Genomic DNA, 18,099 nt, shown 5'->3' on the forward strand with positions numbered 1-18,099 from the left:
CACCCCTATTAGCGGCTTAGCAGATTAGCGCTATTAGCGGCTTAGCGGCTATTAGCGGCTTAGCGGCTTAGAAAAAGGGGGAGAAAGGGAAAAAACTCGCAAGACTCGCAAGACGTTTTCGTCTTGCGAAGCAAGCCCATAGGGAAATTCGTCTTGCGAATCGCCTCGAAAAATGGAAAACCCTTTCGTCTAGCGAGTTTTTCATCTTGCGAGGCATTCGTCTTGCGGGGCACCACTGTAACGTGGCATACGGCAGGGTTGAGGAAGCTATGGTCTGACAGCTGTTGCTGGACAACCTCCATCCCCCGTGTATGGAATCTTTGATCCTCCAGGTGCTGCTCAACTGCAGCACCTACCATCCCTAGCCGTTGGCCATGCTCAATGGGCCTGATGGGAGTTGCCGTCCAGGGGCTCCCCACTACTGACACATGGGAAACCAGGGAAGGGAACCGCCCTGAGTGAAAGAGTCTTGATCCTCACCCTGCCCCTCTCCTGCGGCTGATATTTAAAGGGGGAAACAGGTACACGTTAATGACACAAGGGACTTGTCTCTTAAGCAGGGAATCCTGATGACCCTCCGCAAACTATGCGCTGCTTTGTGGGGAACCATGACAAGGCAATGTAAAACCACCCCATGAATCCACTCCACATATTTGCATAACTTGTTCTCATTATGAATTCCCTTCAGTTCAGAACTTGGGGTTTTGGCAAAGAGTTCCAGGATTAATACATACTCAAAGCCCCTTCCGACTTGTCTGCCATTTAACTATCCTCCTGTACTTGCAATCAGAAGGGTCAAGGGTTTCGTTGCCATCCCCGCCCCCATCCCTTTGAATGCACAATAAAGGGGGAAGTGGAAGCTGCAAATTCCGTTAGCAAATTTGGAGCCCGGGTGTTAATTTTTGTGGCTTAACACAGAGTGCACAGGTGTTGTCTTGTGCAAGTAGCAGCAGATTCTGCCTTGTCTCAGATTCTGCAGCCTAACTTACCCTTGGGAACTTTTTCAGGGATATGATAAATAAATTTAAAATGCTCTTCATCTGCAAAGTGAGCAGAGAAAACATCCAAATGTTAAAATTGCCTACTTATTTACTTTATTCCATTTATGCATAAGCTTGGGGGAAAAGAAAAGGATGTAACAGATGGTATACCGGTAATTACAATTAGTTGGACTGAAATTATGCTTGTAACTGAATTTTCTACGGAGCACAACAGCAATTGACTTGGACTAATATATGCTTCTTTCTATCAGAATACAGTGAATCCATACATTTGATAACAACTCATGATCGATAAAATTAATCCATTTTTGCCTGCGGATATTGTGCCTTTGATTTTGTTCTCTAAATCTAATAAAGTAGGTTTATTCAGCCATGTAAAGCATAGCTCTTTAATTTATCATACCAATCTTTACTTGATGGTACATTTGCCACTTTCCATTTTCCCATGCACAGTGGAACCTCGGTTCCGAAACGTTCAAAAACCAAAGCATGCATTTCCGGAAGAATTTTGGTTTCCAAAAAGTGTTCAAAAACCAAAGCAGTTATTTCCGGGTTTTTGGCGTTCAAAAGCCTAAACGTTTGACTTCCGAGACACTCGAAAACTGAGGTAAAGGTAAAGGTAAAGGGACCCCTGACCATTAGGTCCAGTCGTGGCCGACTCTGGGGTTGTGGCACTCATCTCGCTTTATTGGCCAAGGGAGCTGGCGTACAGCTTCCGGGTCGTGTGGCCAGCATAACTAAACCACTTCTAGCAAACCAGAGCAATGCACGGAAACGCGGTTTACCTTCCTGCCGGATCGTTACCTATTTATCTACTTGCACTTTGACGTGCTTTCAAACTGCTAGGTTGGCAGGAGCTGGGACCGAGCAACGGGAGCTCACCCCGTCGCAGGGATTCGAACTGCCAACCTTTTGATCGGCAAGTCCTAGGCTCTGTGGTTTAACCCACGAACAGGAAACCATTTCTGCACAATTGTTCCTTATAATGTCTTTCAGACAATATAGTAGGACAATAGCGCAGTGGAAAGGGTCTCAGTATTTCAACATCTTTTCCAAATGTTATTTTATTTTCCTTCAATTCCCCTGTGCCCCCAAATCACATTTTGGCACTTCTAGCATGTGGCGGGGTAACTTCAGTGCACCTGAATTTGCTCATTTTACTCTTTATTTATCTGTCCCTTTCTCTTTTTGTGTCATGATTGTTAGACAGGTTCCTGCCAGAATAGATTTGATTTTGATTTTTTTAACACCACCAAGTTGAATTTCAAGTACAATAAACAATACGAATAATGCTTAAGAGAGCCAGTCTAACCTAGTAAGTATACCACAATGGTGTGTTTCTCTGTTCCCGTCTCATGCACCAGCAAATATATCCGGTTATCAGCCAAGGAGTAAGTGGCCCATTTGATGGAGCATGCCGAAGCTAGAAGGGAGAAGAAGATTGGGGCAATGGAAAAATTGCATTATTTAAAGACATGTCACTGTAGGTTTTGCATTCGTGGCATGAGCAGATCTTCCTGCTGGCCACTCTGAACAGACCACATTGCTCCTACTATTATGCCATGTCTCTGTTTACCCATATGTTGATTTTTATAACAGCTTAAATGTCATCTTCCAAAGAACTCTGGGAATCATCCTTTAGTGGAGCTAATTAAGTACACTGGGTGAAATCTTTAGCGGTGTTCCCATGGAACTACAATTTCCAGTATTTCCTGGGAAGAGGAAATGAATGCTAAATCCCTGCAGACTGGTGGCGGGCAAATGCTGTCCCCATCTTCAAAAATTGGGGAAGAAGACCCAGGTCATTACTGACCAGTCAGCTTGATGTCATTACCAAGAAAGGTCTTAGAACAGAAGATTAAACAGTTGGTTTGTGAGCACTTAGGAAAGGACGCTTTGATTACTGAGACCCAGCATGGGTTTCTCAAAGACAAGTCATGCCAGACGAATCTCATTTCTTTTTTTGATAGAGTTACAAGGGGGATGCTGTGGATGAAGTGTATCTTGATTTCAGTAAGGCCTTTGACAAAGTCCCACATGCTGTCCTTGCAGAGAATATCTGGGCAACCCAACTGTTAGGTGGATTTGTAGGTGGTTGACTGACCGAACCCAAAATCAATTACTGTATTTTTTGCTCTATAAGACTCACTTTTTCCCTCCTAAAAGGTAAGGGGAAATGTGTGTGCGTCTTATGGAGCGAATGCAGGCTGCACAGCTATCCCAGAAACCAGAACAGCAAGAGGGATTGCTGCTTTCACTGTGCAGCGATCTCTCTTGCTGTTCTGGCTTCTGAGATTCAGAATATTTTTTTTCTTGTTTTCCTCCTCCAAAAACTAGGGGCGTCTTGTGGTCTGGTGCGTCTTATAGAGCGAAAAATACGGTATTTCAAAGACTGTCACATGGAAGATGGAGCAAACTTGTTTTCTCCTGCTCCATAGTAATGGAACTAAATCAGTTGGTGCAAGTTACAAGAAAGGAGATTCTGACTAAACATCAGGATGAACTTTCTGATGGTAAGAGCTGTTCAACAGTGGCAAGGAGGTGGTGCACTCTCCTTCCAAGGAGGTTTTCGAAGGACAGGCTAGAGGGCCATCTCTTATGGATGCTTTAGTTACCTGCATAGAAGGGTTTAACTAGATGACTCTTGGAGTCCCTTCCAATGCTACAATTCTATGATTCTATGAAATAATAATTGTCAGAAGTGAATACAGTTATTTTTTTAATACTAAATAATAATAATAATTTATTATTTATACCCCGCCCATCTGGCTGGGCTTCCCCAGCCACTCTGGGCGGCTTCCAAAAGAATATTAAAATACATCAAACATTAAAAGCTTCCCTAAACAGGGCTGCCTTTCGTCTGAGGGTCGCAGGGTGCTTTACAATATAAACAAGATATATATAAGATATGCCCAGAATAGTTATTCATAATAAATAAACGATTCCTGGTCTGCATCTGTATTAGAATTGTTCTTAAGAGATTTTTGTTTTGTCTTTGCTGATTTTGGATTCCTTTGGAAGGACAGGATATAAATTTTATAAAGAAATAACAGTCACGGAGAAAAATAGCTCTCCCCAACCCAGCTCATTCCATGTTGTACAGGTACATTGTTGGATTTTGGGTCCTGAATTGTGATGAGGGAAACAAAGACATATATGGCCCATTCTGGCTTTACCTCCCTCACTACAAAGCTCACCATGGTGGCACGGGACTGTGGAGTCTACCCAGGGGGAGGTACATTTTAAAAATCAAAATGGACGTACCCCTTACAAAATCACATACTGTCTCTTCCTTTTCCCTCAAGGATCCAGAAGCCTTCACAATCCCATCTATGAAGAAAAAGGAACCATGGGTAGGGTTAAAATGAGTGGACTGCTTCTCCCTTCCCACTCTCCAATGGACAAAGCCTCCCATTGCCAGCACATGTATACCCTCCTTATGATCTAGAAGTCATGCTCTGCCCCAAACCGACCCACTTTCTTTATTCAATTTGTCAGGAAATATTCCGAGTCATCCACACAGTAAAAAACACAATTTAAAACACAAGATGCACTGGCTCCCGGTGGAGTACAGGGTCAGATTTAAGGTGCTGCTTTTGACCTTTAAAGCCCTTCACAGCCTAGGACCCTCGTACCTACGGGACCGCCTCTCCCGGTATGCCCCACGGAGAGCCTCAAGGTCCATAAACAGCAACACCCTAGAGGTCCCGGGCCCTAAGGAAGTTAGATTAGCTTCAACCAGAGCCAGGGCCTTTTCAACTCTGGCTCCGGCCTGGTGGAACGGTCTGCCTCATGAGACCAGGGCCCTGCAGGATCTGATTTCTTTCTGCGTGGCCTGTAAGACAGAGCTGTTCCGCCTGGCCTTTGGCTTGGAGCCAATTTGATTCCCTCCCCCTCTTTCTTTTTCCTTTTCCTTTCTCCTCCTGTGATGAGGCTGCATTTTAATATTTTAATGTTTCAATATTTTAATGTCGTATTTTAATCTTGTTTTTAAGTTGTATTCATTCAACTTGTTTTTATTATTGCTTGTTAGCTGCCCTGAGCCCAGCCTTGGCTGGGGAGGGTGGGGTATAAATAAAAATTATTATTATTATTATCATTATCATTATTATTAAAATAAGGCAATTATAAATTACCATAATACCTGAAAATTATCAAACATATCAGCAAACGTAGCTTAAAACCTGAGGACAGTCCATAAAAACAAAAAATTAAAAATATGAACCTGAAAGCTCCCCCAACATCCTACAGAAATTGACATTTCCCTACTACAGTGGCGCCTCGCAAGACGAAATTAATCCGTTCCGTGAGGCTCTTCGTATAGCGGTTTTTTCGTCTTGCGAAGCAAGCCCATTGACAGCTTAGCGGATTAGCGCTATTAGCGGTTTAGCGGCTTTTAGCGGATCCGTTGATAAGCGGCTTATCAGCGGATCAGCTGATAAGTGGCTTAGGGCTTAGGAAAAGGGGGGGGGGAAACCCGCAGGAACTCGCAAGACATTTTCGTCTTGCGAAGCAAGCCCATAGGGAAATTCGTTTTGCGAAGCACCTCCAAAACGGAAAAACCTTTCATCTAGCGGGTTTTCCGTCTTGCGAGGCGTTCGTCTTGCGGGGCACCACTGTATTTGGAAGAGGCTTTCTGGACCCAGCATCTCTGACCTAGACTCGCTGATCAATCATCCAGCCAAGACCACACCATTCAAGTCTTGCTCAACTCCCTGTTGCACAGAACAACGGAAGAGCATGCCCCTCCTTCAAGCTAGCCCCCATCCATTCTGTCCTATACTCCTACGTGGGGCAAGATAAATACCTCTAATCGTGATAAGAAAGAATTCTCCTTCCTGCCAGCCACCACCAAGGGCAATCACAAATTCAGAGCCATTCATTGGGAAAAAGACTGGGTTCAAGGTTCTCACACAGACATGGTTCAATATGCGTGTCCAGAGCTCTAAAGAAATATAAGAGAACATGTGAAGAGCCTGGCAGCTGGATCAGCCCCCACCTAGCCCAGGATCCTGCAACCAGATGCCCCTGGGAAACCCACAAGCAGGGCATGAGTTAAATGAGTTAAATATCCTTCTGTGCCTTTTGTTCCCTGGCAACTAGTATCCAAAGGTATCCTACCTCTCATTCTGGGGTCATGTATCCTGACTAGTGGTCACAGACAGTGCTATCCTCCATGAAGTTATCTATACCTTTTATGACAGTCCATGACAACATCTTGTGGTAGCGCATTCCAGAGAGAGATGATCCTGATCAGTTACTCTGAGCACCTTGCAAAGGCATAGGAGCTTTGTTTGCCAGATGGTTTGTCAGATTATAATGTAATGAGGGGGTGTAAGGAGAGGGATAGTACCTCTGGTGGGGGACACGTCGTGCTCCTTCTGGGGTGCACTCCACTGTCTCTTGAGACAGATGGATGCCAATAACAATGGGCCCTCTTGGTAGAACCTCTCAGAATTTGGAGCTCCCTTCCTAGAGAGGCTAGACTGACTAGCTCCTTGCCACCTTCCACCATCAGGTGAATACTGTTTAATTCTGGCAGGTTTTGGGAAACTGGCTGTTTTTAAGGAAAGGGCTTTTAACAGCACTGTGCTGTTTTTAATACCGCATGATGATGTTAGTGATTTCCTAAAAGACTGTCATTGACAGAGGCGTATAAAATTATGCATAGTATACAAAAGAGGATAGAGAGGAGTTTGAATTGGGCCCAGAAACTAATTGGCGGTCAGTGCTGTTTTGCCCCTTCCATTGTCAGCACTGTGCTGCCAATGCAGTTACTGTGGCATAACCATGGTGCTACATGGGGGTGGGTCCTCCACAGTGGCACACCTTCAAGATGCACCGCCACAACCAGGGGTTAGTCCATATTCTATCCTTGTCCAGCCAGTGCAAGTTGAGGGCAGGACGGCAGTTAACGTGACTAAGGATTCCCTGCCCCCAGAGAAAACGGAAGAGCATAGCTCTCATAGAATTCCATCTGTTCCGTAACGGAAGGCATGACAGTTAAAGTGGCATAAAACCAATACAAAACTGCGCCTTTTGGCTTCTCAGGCTCACATACCAGACCCAGAGGTGTTCACATGCAAGATTGGGTAATGTCCCGTATAGTAATAGACAAGCTGGTTCTGCCGGATGAACAGGGTGCTCTCTGTACTAATGGCATCAACAATGGCAGAGGAGAATGTACCCTGTGGGCATGAGAGGGAGCCAATCCAGCAGCTGTCAATGCCCACCTGTAGCAGAAAAGGAGACAAAGCGAGACAAGGGTGGAAACAGGCTCAGCTCCTACTAGGTTAAGAGTTGTGTGGGAATTCCCACAATGCTGTGCTTTGTTAGCTATAATGGGCATCCTCTGTGTTTAAGGGTGTCAGCTCTTGAGCTGCTTTCAACTGGAGATGCTGGGGACTTAACCTGGGACACACTACGCACAAAACATGTGGTCTGCCGAAGTCAAAGTCCACCACCGTTGGACGGCCACAACTTCACTTGCCAGCACCAAGCTCATGTGTGAACTATTGGGGGAGTTCCAGCCCCACCACACCCCAGCCAACACAGAGATGCCATGTCAGAGATGTGCTACGCAGAGGTCTCGTTTCCCCTTTACCTCTATTGGAATGTAATCAAAAAACATCGAGTCCGACATGAAGACAATCTTGCTCCGGGGAATGCCGCCAAGGATGAGCACGGGGGCTTGTCCATAAGTGTACCACAAGGGACGCGATGGGTCGCTCAGTTGCAGGACATTCTTCAAAGAATCTAGCTGTGCTTGGTAAGAAGGGACCAGAGACGAGAGTCTGTCTATCACACCAAAGCCACTGCGGACTAACAGATACCTTCTACAGAATCCAAGGGTGAAACCTCAGGGGGACTGTGCCAGGCCCCACCCACAAGGGCAGAGGCAGGGCATGTCATGGACTGGCTGGATGCCGAGGAGTGGTGGGAGGCACCAGCCGGGGAACTCCCGGGGGAAGAAGGCTCAGAGCCAGGGGACTGGTGGTGGGACGATGATGAGTGGTCAGAGGAAGAAGACTGCAGGGAGGAGGTGCCAGAGGCTAGAGGGGCAACAGGGTTTAGTGAGCAGGAAGAGCCTGTTCCAGAGTACAGTTCAGACTCTGAGGCTGAAGCAGAGGTTGGAGAGGAGGGGGGTCAAGAAGCTGCAGAAGAATCTAGGGAATCTCCCCACCACACACACACACTGCAACCAGCTCCCCGCCTCGCCCCCCCCCAGTCTCTAAGAATATGCAGAGAGATGAAAAGAGCAGACTGCAGAGTTTTTACTGCTACTGTCACTAGGAGCCAGTGCATGATTATAAAGTAAGTAAATCTAATTTTCAAACTTACTTTGCAAGTTGTTGCCCGATTCTTTGTTTAGCAGGGTAAGGAAGAGGAAGCCAGCTTACTTCATAGCTGGACTTGCTCAAAAGGAGACTTTGCAGCCTAATTCCTATGCTTTTCTGCTACCAAAGATGGGATCCTAAAACTCTGTTTAACCCCCACAGGCAAATGCAACCACATCTACAGACTGCAAGTAGCAGTGGTTAGCAGGCTGTAAGGCCACTTGAGATCGCTACCAACCCCAACATTTTACCTTTTCTCCAATCTTGATCTTCACCTCATTTTGAACAATTCCCACATAGCCATTGATATTTATGGCAAACCTATACATAAGGAGAAAAAGAATATATGTGTTTTCTTTTGCTACATTTATATACTTTTTCTTAAAAGCTGTCAATTCCACTCAAAATACAGTGGTGCCCCGCAAGACGAACGCCTCGCAAGACGGAAAACCCGCTAGACGAAAGGGTTTTCCGTTTTGGAGGCGCTTTGCTAAACGAATTTCTCTATGGAGTTGCTTCGCAAGACGAAAAAATCTTGTGAGTTCCCGCGGGGTTTTTTCGCTTTTCCCCCCCCCTTTCCTAAGCCGCTAAGCCGCTTATCAGCTGATCGCTATAAGCCGCTAGACCGCTAATAGCGCTAATCCACTAAGCTGCTAATGGGCTTGCTTCGCAAGACGAAAAAACCGCTAGACGAAGAGAATCGCGGAACAGATTCTTTTCGTCTTGCGAGGCACCACTGTACCGTAATTGTTTGCTGTCAGAGAGACTTGATACAAAAGGGGGGAGGGGGGAGGGGGGAGGGGGAAACTATCCAGTTCAATTACCAACACATTCATGTAATTGTTACATAATGGCCAAATGGGACTGTCAGTCCAGGAAACAGTTCTGGGAGGGGAGGAGCCACACGGCAGTCGGCTCCAGCCAGGAGGATGAAACAGGCCTCGCTGTGTCCCCTTGGCCCATAGACACAGCCAGGTGGAACTGTCACTGGTGGAAGATGATTCTAGTTCTGCTGAGCTGATCAAGAGAGCTTTGCTGCCAGTTCTCTTTCTGTAATAGATTGACGGTTTCAGGTTTTGCTTTGTTTTAGGTTTCATTCAAAATATGGCACAAGCAAGATACTGGCACGTGTGAAAATGTTCTTGCTGGGTCTACAAACTAGAAACGTATCCCTCACCTTCTGTTTTTCACAGGGAGACCGATGCCGTTGCTCTCCACCAACACATCCAACACAACAGTGCCGTTCAAGAAGGGCATTGGCGTGAACCAGCACATTTTGCAAACTTCCTCACTGTCGCAATTTGCTGGAGGCAGAGAAGGCATGGAAAGGTCAAACGGTAAAGGACCCCTGGACGGTTAAGTCCGGTCAAAGGCGACTATGGAATGTGGCGCTCACCTCACTTCAGACCGAGGGAGCCGGCATTTGTCCACAGACAGCTTTCTGGGTCATGTGGCCAGCATGACTAAACTACTGGTGCACAGAGGAACATGACGGAAGCCAGAGCACACGGAAACACCGTTTTCCTTCCTGCCACAGCAGTACCTATTTCTCTACTTGCAGTGGTATGCAGTGGTATGCACCGGTAGGTTAGCAGAAGCTGGGACAGAGCAACGGGAGCTCACCCCATTGTGCGGATTTGAACCACCGACCTTCTGATCGGCAGGCCCAAGAGGCTCAGTGGCAGAGCAGGAATCCCCTCCAAAAGCCTAAACAGAGGGAGGACTAGAAGTGGGAAGAGGCTACATCCCTGTAAATGCCTGCTCAACCCAGTGCTAGAGGCAGGATCATACACATGTTGGCGGAAGAGTGAGACAAAATATTATCTGCTATTTAAGTTAGGTGTTTGGATGTGATTCTTGTTCTGACTTCTGCCAATACACACACACACACAGAGAGAGAGAGAGAGAGAGAGAGAGAGAGAGAGAGAGAGATTTGGAGGCAACGGGAAATGAGCTATTATCATCCAAGGCAGAAAATCCAACTGCTGCCTTCCCTTCTGCCAATTAACCTACAATGCAATCTATGAAGAGGTTCCCCAATGCAAGCTTAGAGAATTCACAAGTGAATTTACTGGGTCCAATCTGTCTGCTTAGTTGTGGCCATTAGTGGCATCCAAAATTTGCTTTCTGAAGCCCAAAAATTCCGAAGGGAACAAAGCTCCTTAAAAGGAAGCTTCTCTTTCATGAGGTACTTCCTTGTGTGCTTCCTGCTTTCGCACTGCCTCTTGGAGATGACATGCTGAAATACCTTTATCCCTATACGGAGCAGCCCTCATTTCGATCTGCAGCTGCTCCTGTTTCTGACGCACAGGGTGGACGGGTTCTGAAAAAGTGACAGTCACAATCGGCCTCAGTCCAGTGTAGTGACCTGTCCGAATAGCCCATTCTGAGTTCTGGAAGGAGGAAAGCAGTTTGTTGAGCCAGAGCCCTTGTCACAAAATCACTCTAGTGTCACTTGCCTGTGCTGACTCAATCCAAGCAGAGGTCTGTCAACTATTACATTAGTGTTGCGACTTACAGGGGAGAGAAGATGCCAGATTTTGTCGGTGTTTGATGATACAGTCAACATACACAATTGCCTCATTACGTAAATCATGTTCAGAATACCACAACACACACGTAACTGGCTGTAAAGCAACATAACATTATACTGTATACTAAAACTGTAATTGTCATATCAAAAAAATGCAAAGCACAGCCCCTGATGGCAATAACATGTTGTTGTTGTCTAGTCGTTTAGTCGTGTCCGACTCTTCGTGACCCCATGGACCAGAGCACACCAGGCACTCCTGTCTTCCACTGCCTCCCGCAGTGATATGTTATCCCACAATAACATATCATATTACTATTAACCTTCTATATTTTTATTGTTTTTATTGTCGTAAAGTCCAAGGATAGTCAAGTTCAAAGATTGTCAAGTCCAACGATTACAATGTACAGTTCCTGTTGGCAATGCCATTTCATACTGATACCTTCCTTCTGCATAGTCCTATGTCATGAGAGTGTAACAAACAGAACTACTTAGTAACAATAAGGCAGCTGATGATAGACCAGTTCTCAGGATACACTCTTGTTTCGCCCATTGGGCTTCTTCAGCAACAAGGTTTCCAGGAGATTTTTTAGTTTGGAAAAGAATAGTTTATAACCCAAAAGCGTTTGAAATGAGGTATGAAATTAAGCCAGAAATGAATGAAATGGAACAACGGACTGGAAAAATGAAGAAAGAAGTAAAGTGGGTTGTTATTATGGAGGGAATGTTCAAATAATTCTTCTTATGTAACTGACAAGACACAGAATAAGAAGCCCTTTTTCTTTTCCTATCCAGTCACTTACCCAGGGTTTGGTTTCCTTGGAATAAGAGACAGCGGAGACCGTGGTTTCTTTATGACATGTGGTTTATTTACACACATATGCAACCTAAACCTACAGTGGAGGGGCTCACAGCATTAACACCCCAAGTGGTCTTGTTTCTCCCATAGACACAGCCTTGGATTCCAGCAGAAATCAAGAATGGCTCCGACTCCCTGGCTTATGCCAGCAGCCTGCTTCTAGCTCAGCTCTCTCACACACACAACTATCCTGGCTTTTGTCTGTCTTACTGGCAGCCAAGTAAGAGAGGGGCGCCCATCCATTTGTCCTCTGGCACAGAGCAGCTTCCTTTGTTATACAAAGGACCATACCGAGTTGGCAACTATGAGCCTTGTCTGGCTAATTCAGCAATGGAATCCTCCATTAGATTTTAATCCTTTGTGGAACCAGGACCCCAGGAATTACAAAGGACATGGACTTCAGGCAGGCTGACCTCCCCTCCCCCCCAAAAAAAAAAAAACCCTCACAAGATTATCATGCATCTCAGCAACAGATGAAACAGCAATGCCACTTTAAAGCAGTGGCTTAAAACAAGTTTATGTCCATAGTGCAAATCTGTCCATTGCAGAAGCAACAGGGGAGCAAAGGGAAAGTGCCCCTTCAATTACAATGTGTAAGTATCCCTTGCCCTCACAAAGCATGTGGCTCTTCTCTTACCTGAAGTGTGCAGCTCAGATTAATTTTCAGGTAGTATGGAAATCCCAGGTATTTCTGTAAAAAGAGACAGTTACGATATTTCAATAGCTCTTTTCACTTGAAGAGTAATAAGCTGAAAGTTCTGGTTGACTAGTATACCAGTAAAGCCAACAGCAGCCCCGAATAAAACAGTTGATTTAATAAAATAAACCAAAGTAACTGAGACCGTAAGGGATTCAAGCACTTGTGCCTGTTAGGGATCTCCAAGGATGAAAGCAGAAGCTCCAGATTTATACACTGCTGTGGTGAGCTGGTCAGGTCTGCAGTTTGAGAAGGTTTCACAACTGGGATCTCCCCCTAAACTCTAGGTTGACGCTACCCACAAAGGCAGCCCATTGGTTCCCTCCATTATAAAAGCTTCCAAGTCAGGCTTGGCTTTTGCCTGGGATGCAATCAGCCCTGGCCTCTTCTGTTAAGCCTAGACTTTTGAGGATGTGTGTGACTCCTGTTTGTCTGATTTCCCTTCAGCCCTTGGTTCTAGGGGCTCTCTAAGTGACCTCTTGCCCACCCTCCTAACAGCTCCAGCTCAAGAGCCATGGAACCCAAAGAGCCCTTGCTAGTCATGGAAGGAAAGGAAGATCTCTTCTCCCACACCCAGGCATGTTGTACTCACTGCATTTTTGTCATCAGGGTCTATAGCTGAGTCTGTGAGTTCCTTGAAGATCTCAGCCACCCTTTTAATTTCCCGCTGGGAAAAGAAAATCTTTCGGTCGCTCCCAAGGTCAGCAAAATCGTTGACTACAGCTACCCATTTGCAATCTGATGCAAATAGATGTTTCATGCACAGGAAAACAAGGGACAAGGTAGCTGCGAAAAGTTGCCACATCACAGATGCTCCTTGCAAAGGAACCTGCCAAAACAACAACAACAATCCCCTACCTTTTTAATTAACCCTTTTATGCAGGTGTTCTAAACAAGCAAGCCTCTTCCCAATATTCTATCTGACCTAAGAGGGGGCTTTCCACAGAGGGACTGGCTTGATATTTCATGGTAAGCTTCAAAGGAGTCAAAAAAGCATATTGAAGTCTTACGTGAATCCTGTCCTTTGAATACACACCTTTGCTTTCTCCTATGTTAGTGAATAGCTGCTATTCACCCCAGAGGAACATACTGGCAAGTGCTGCACAGAAGGCAAAACCAGTCGGTTCTGGGCTGTTAGCCTTCCTCTAGGATTCCACAAAGGAAGAAACATGTCACATGGCCCTTTTCACTTGGCTGGTTTTTGCCTTAACCTCTTGTGTGTGGTAACAGGCACACACCTTTGTCTCCTGAGATAGGTGAATGCCAACCTTTCCACTCTAGAAACTGTGCTCAGGGCAGTTTCCAAAGACTTAAAAATTGCCAAGTAAATAGAAACAATAAACAACACAACTGGCCTTCTCCTTTTGTGGATAAGGAGCTGATTAACTGGAATCAAAGGATGAATTAATGAACAGTTCTCCCATTGGAAGGATGTAGAATGGAGCTTTTTTAACTTGTTCATAAATGATTGAGAATTAGGGTGAACGGTTAGGGGCCAAGTTTGCTGATAATACTAAATTGTTCAGGGCAGTTAAAACAAAAAGTGAAGAGCTCCAAAAGAACCTATATGAACTGTAGGAATGGGTGGTAAAACGGCAAATGCAATCCAGTGTAAACAAGTCTGAAGCGATGCACATTGGAACAAAAAAAAATCTTCATTTCACTTATTATACCTTCATGGGGTCTGAACTGGCAGTGTCTGACCAAGGGCTGATAGCTTGATAAAGATGGTGACCATGTCTGCAGCAGCTGTGAAAAGGGCAAATTCTAATCTTGGGACCATTAGAAAATAAATTAAAAATGAAAGTGACTTTCTAATAATGTTGGTATACAAATTTATGGTGCAGTGGCATTTGGAATAAATAAATATTTATTTATTTATTTATTTATTTATTTATCTATTTATTTATTTATTTATTTATTTATTTATTTGCCGCCCATCTGTCTGGGTTACCCCTGCCACTCTGGACAGCTTCCAACAAAGATTAAAAATACATTAAAACATCAGTCATTAAAAACTTCCCTAAAGAGGGCTGCCTTCAGATGTCTTCTAAATGTCAAGATACCATGTTCCAGATCGCCTCACTTCAAAAAGGTTATGGTAGAGATTGAAAAAAGTTCAGAAAAGAACTACCAAGATGCTCAAGGGGGTGCAACTCCCCTATGATGGGTGTCAACATTGGGGGTTTCATTGGGGGTTTCATCGGGGCGCCGATGGTAAAAATGACCGGGGAATATTTTCCATACCTCCCACCTCTCATATACGGGACAGCCCCAATTCTGTCTGGGATTGCCGCTTTCTTCCTGCCAGAGACACGCAACAGGCCGCTCTCAGATACCATCGAAGAAGTTGAGAGTGGACAGGTGCCAGAGCAACATCTCCCTACCAAGGACCATGAGCAGGTTTTGCTGCAGAAGGTGGGCCAGGAGATGCCCCAGGAACCTGGACTGTGCTAAGATGGGGGCAGAGGAAGCCGCTGGCCATCTGCTGGGAATCGCCATGCCTTGAGCATCCTCTGGAGCAGTGTTTCCCAACCTTGTGCCTCCAGCTGTTTTGAACTACAACTCCCATCATCCCTGACTAGCAAGACCAGTGGCAAGGGATGATGGGAATTGTAGTCCAAAAACAGCTGGAGGCACAAGGTTGGGAAACACTGCTCTGGAGGGAGGGAGGAGGGATGAGGGAGCATCAGAAATTGACATGAATGGACCAAATAAAACAAAGAAATTAAAAAAAGGGGGGGTTTCAGTTTGGAGGAAACAAGAGGTGACGTGATAGAACTGCTTAAATGTCTGATGCTGTATTGTTTTTAATATTCAGTTGGAAGCCGCCCAGAGTGGCTGGGGAAACCCAGCCAGATGGGCAGGGTATAAATAATAAATTATTATTATTATTATTATGCACAGTACTATGGAGAAAGTGGATAGAGAAAAGGTTTTCTCTCTCATAACATGTCACGAGTCCCAAAGTGTTGATGGGCTCAGGAGTAGAGTGGCAGACCAAGACGCATGAGGAGAAAAGGATGGTGGGAGAGGGAGGCCTGAGACCAGGGAGCAAAGGCGAGGGTAGGCACATCCCTCTCCCAGAGCTGCTCTGGATGGGGGAAGCAGGACTTTCACCTCCACTCTTCCCTGCTGGGTGGAGAAGTGTGGAAATAGAATCTGGCGAGGGCATCAACCAAGTACTCAGAGTGGAGGAACCATAGTCAGAAAGCAAAGGCACAGCCGGGTCACCCAGGTCCCAGAAACACTCAGCACTGGGAGCAGATGCATCCATTCAGATATGGTGAACATCTGCACACTCAGGTTTCACAAGGCATGAATTTCTCGAGATTGGGCTTGACATGCCCAGTCTTTAGAAGCCTGGCAGGTGGGCATGGCACCCCATGAAATGGACACCATTGCTTCCATGGAGTTCTGAACTCACTGCTGATGCTGGACTTCTTAAACTTGAACCGCTGCTTCTAGCCTGGCTAGCCATGCCTTAAGTGTCACCTTAAGTGTAAATTTGTAAGATAGTTTGTATTTTCAGTTAAAAGCTAAAGGTTGCATTTCAGCTGGCTGATCTTTTGCTAAAGCCAAATGTGTTTTTCCAGTTGAAGCTATGCAGTCAAAAGTTAGCACTATAGTGGTACCTCAGGTTAAGAACTTAATTCGTTCTGGAGGTCCGTTCTTAACCTGAAACTGTTCTTAACCTGAGGTACCACTTTAGCTAATGCCGCCACCATGCGATTTCTGTTCTCATCCTGAAAAAGTTCTTAACCCGAGGTACTATTTCTGAGTTAGTGGAGTCTGTAACCTGAAGCATATGTAACCTGAAGCGTCTGTAACCCGAGGTACCACTGTATTGGGTTCTTCCAGGAAACTTTGCATAGGACTGTGGTTATGCCATTCTGAATAAATTGAGTACAGTGATACCTCAGGTTAAGTACTTAATTTGTTCCGGAGGTCTGTTCTTAACCTGAAACTGTTCTTAACCTGAAGCAGCACTTTAGCTAATGGGGCCTCCTGCTGCCGCCGCGCCGCCAGAGCCCGATTTCTGTTCTTATCCTGAAGCAAAGTTCTTAACCTGAAGCACTATTTCTGGGTTAGCGGAGTCTGTAACCTGAAGCGTATGTAACCTGAAGCGTATGTAACCCGAGGTACCACTGTATTCTTCTATGTACAGCTGCTCTTCAGTGTCTATGAATGTATATAAAATAATACACAACACAATTTCTGGATTCTTCATGGGGGCCTGGCTGTGGGGGCTTTAACAATCAGGTCCTATACAGTGGCGCCCCGCAAGACGAATGTCTCACAAGGCGGAAAACTCGCTAGACGAAAGAGTTTTCCGTTCTGGAGGTGCTTCGCAAAACGAATTTCCTATGGGCTTGCTTCGCAAGACGAAAATGTATTGCAAGTTCCTGCGGTTTTTTTTTCCTTTCCCCCCCTTTTTCTAAGCCGCTAAGCCGCTTATCTGCTAAGCCAATATGCCGCTAAAAGCCGCTAAACCGCTAAGCCGTCAATGGGCTTGCTTCGCAAGACGAAAAAACCGCTAGACGAAGAGACTCGCGGAACGGATTCTTTTCGTCTTGCGAGGCACCACTGTACTTTGTCATTTACCCTCCTTGGTGCCTTGCTGTAGTGTCCTGAAAAGGATCGTTGGCTGGTAATCAACAACCTCAGATATGCAGATGACACAACCTTGATGGCAGAAAGTGAGGAGGAATTAAAGAACCTTTTATTGAGGGTGAAAGAGGAGAGTGCAAAATATGGTCTGAAGCTCAACATCAAAAAAACGAAGATCATGGCTACTGGTCCCATCACCTCCTGGCAAATAGAAGGGGAAGAAATGGAGGCAGTGAGAGATTTTACTTTCTTGGGCTCCATGATCACTGCAGATGGTGACAGCAGCCACGAAATTAAAAGACGCCTGCTTCTTGGGAGAAGGGCAATGACAGGCCTAGACAGCATCTTGAGAAGTAGAGACATCACCTTGCCAACAAAGGTCCGTATAGTTAAAGCTATGGTTTTCCCAGTAGTGATGTATGGAAGTGAGAGCTGGACCATAAAGAAGGCTGATCACCGAAGAATTGATGCTTTTGAATTATGGTGCTGGAGGAGACTCTTGAGAGTCCCATGGACTGCAAGAAGATCAAACCTCTCCATTCTGAAGGAAATCAGCCCTGAGTGCTCACTGGAAGGACAGATTGTGAAGCTGAGGCTCCAGTACTTTGGCCACCTCATGAGAAGAGAAGACTCCCTGGAGAAGACCCTGATGTTGGGAAAGATGGAGGGCACAAGGAGAAGGGGGCGACAGAGGACGAGATGGTTGGATAGTGTTTTCGAGGTTACCAGCATGAGTCTGACCAAGCTGCGGGGGGCAGTGGAGGACAGGAGTGCCTGGCGTTCTCTGGTCCATGGGGTCACGAAGAGTCGGACACGACTAAACGACTAAACAACAACAACAAAAAACCCCATGGTTGTCATGGAGGCCTGGAAGTCCTCCCAACAGGGAGGCCTTGGCCAGGATATTAAATTGCTCATTGCAACCAGCATGGGAGACTCCAATACCCCATTCTCAATGCCTGTTTCAATCTGTTACATCTGGCATAAACTCTGTTGTGTGTTTAATAACAAATTAAACCTGTCAAACATAAAAAAATAGAAATTACTTGAAAGAAGTAATTAGG

General features: G+C 45.5%; 2 protein-coding genes across 7 annotated transcripts in view; one reads left to right on the forward strand and one right to left on the reverse strand.

Moving 5' to 3' along the window:
• PSMD8 (proteasome 26S subunit, non-ATPase 8) overlaps positions 1 to 18,099 on the forward strand; it is a 328,475-nt gene that overhangs the window by 300,014 nt on the left and 10,362 nt on the right. The gene's annotated exons all lie outside the window — the stretch shown is intronic.
• The window catches only part of CATSPERG (cation channel sperm associated auxiliary subunit gamma), a 43,429-nt gene that overhangs the window by 24,593 nt on the left and 737 nt on the right, over positions 1 to 18,099 (reverse strand). For 3 of the 5 annotated variants that reach the window (XM_079985302.1, XM_079985301.1, XM_079985303.1), the window contains exons 2-12: positions 13,017 to 13,253; positions 12,365 to 12,418; positions 10,587 to 10,731; positions 9,516 to 9,642; positions 8,590 to 8,659; positions 7,606 to 7,761; positions 7,063 to 7,234; positions 5,809 to 5,946; positions 4,266 to 4,331; positions 2,314 to 2,424; positions 990 to 1,040 (exon numbers count right to left, since the gene is read on the reverse strand). In XM_079985302.1, the coding sequence (XP_079841428.1) occupies positions 990 to 1,040; positions 2,314 to 2,424; positions 4,266 to 4,331; positions 5,809 to 5,946; positions 7,063 to 7,234; positions 7,606 to 7,761; positions 8,590 to 8,659; positions 9,516 to 9,642; positions 10,587 to 10,731; positions 12,365 to 12,418; positions 13,017 to 13,229 (1,303 nt within the window). In that variant the 5' untranslated portion in view covers positions 13,230 to 13,253. Of the gene's footprint in view, positions 1 to 989; positions 1,041 to 2,313; positions 2,425 to 4,265; positions 4,332 to 5,808; positions 5,947 to 7,062; positions 7,235 to 7,605; positions 7,762 to 8,589; positions 8,660 to 9,515; positions 9,643 to 10,586; positions 10,732 to 12,364; positions 12,419 to 13,016; positions 13,254 to 14,097; positions 14,186 to 17,029; positions 17,074 to 18,099 lie in introns of those variants that run through there. The other 2 variants (XM_079985304.1, XM_079985300.1) reach the window with 2 other exon arrangements.

This window comes from Podarcis cretensis, assembly GCF_951804945.1.
Source record: "Podarcis cretensis genome assembly, chromosome: 8".
Classification (NCBI taxonomy): Eukaryota; Metazoa; Chordata; class Lepidosauria; order Squamata; family Lacertidae; genus Podarcis; species Podarcis cretensis.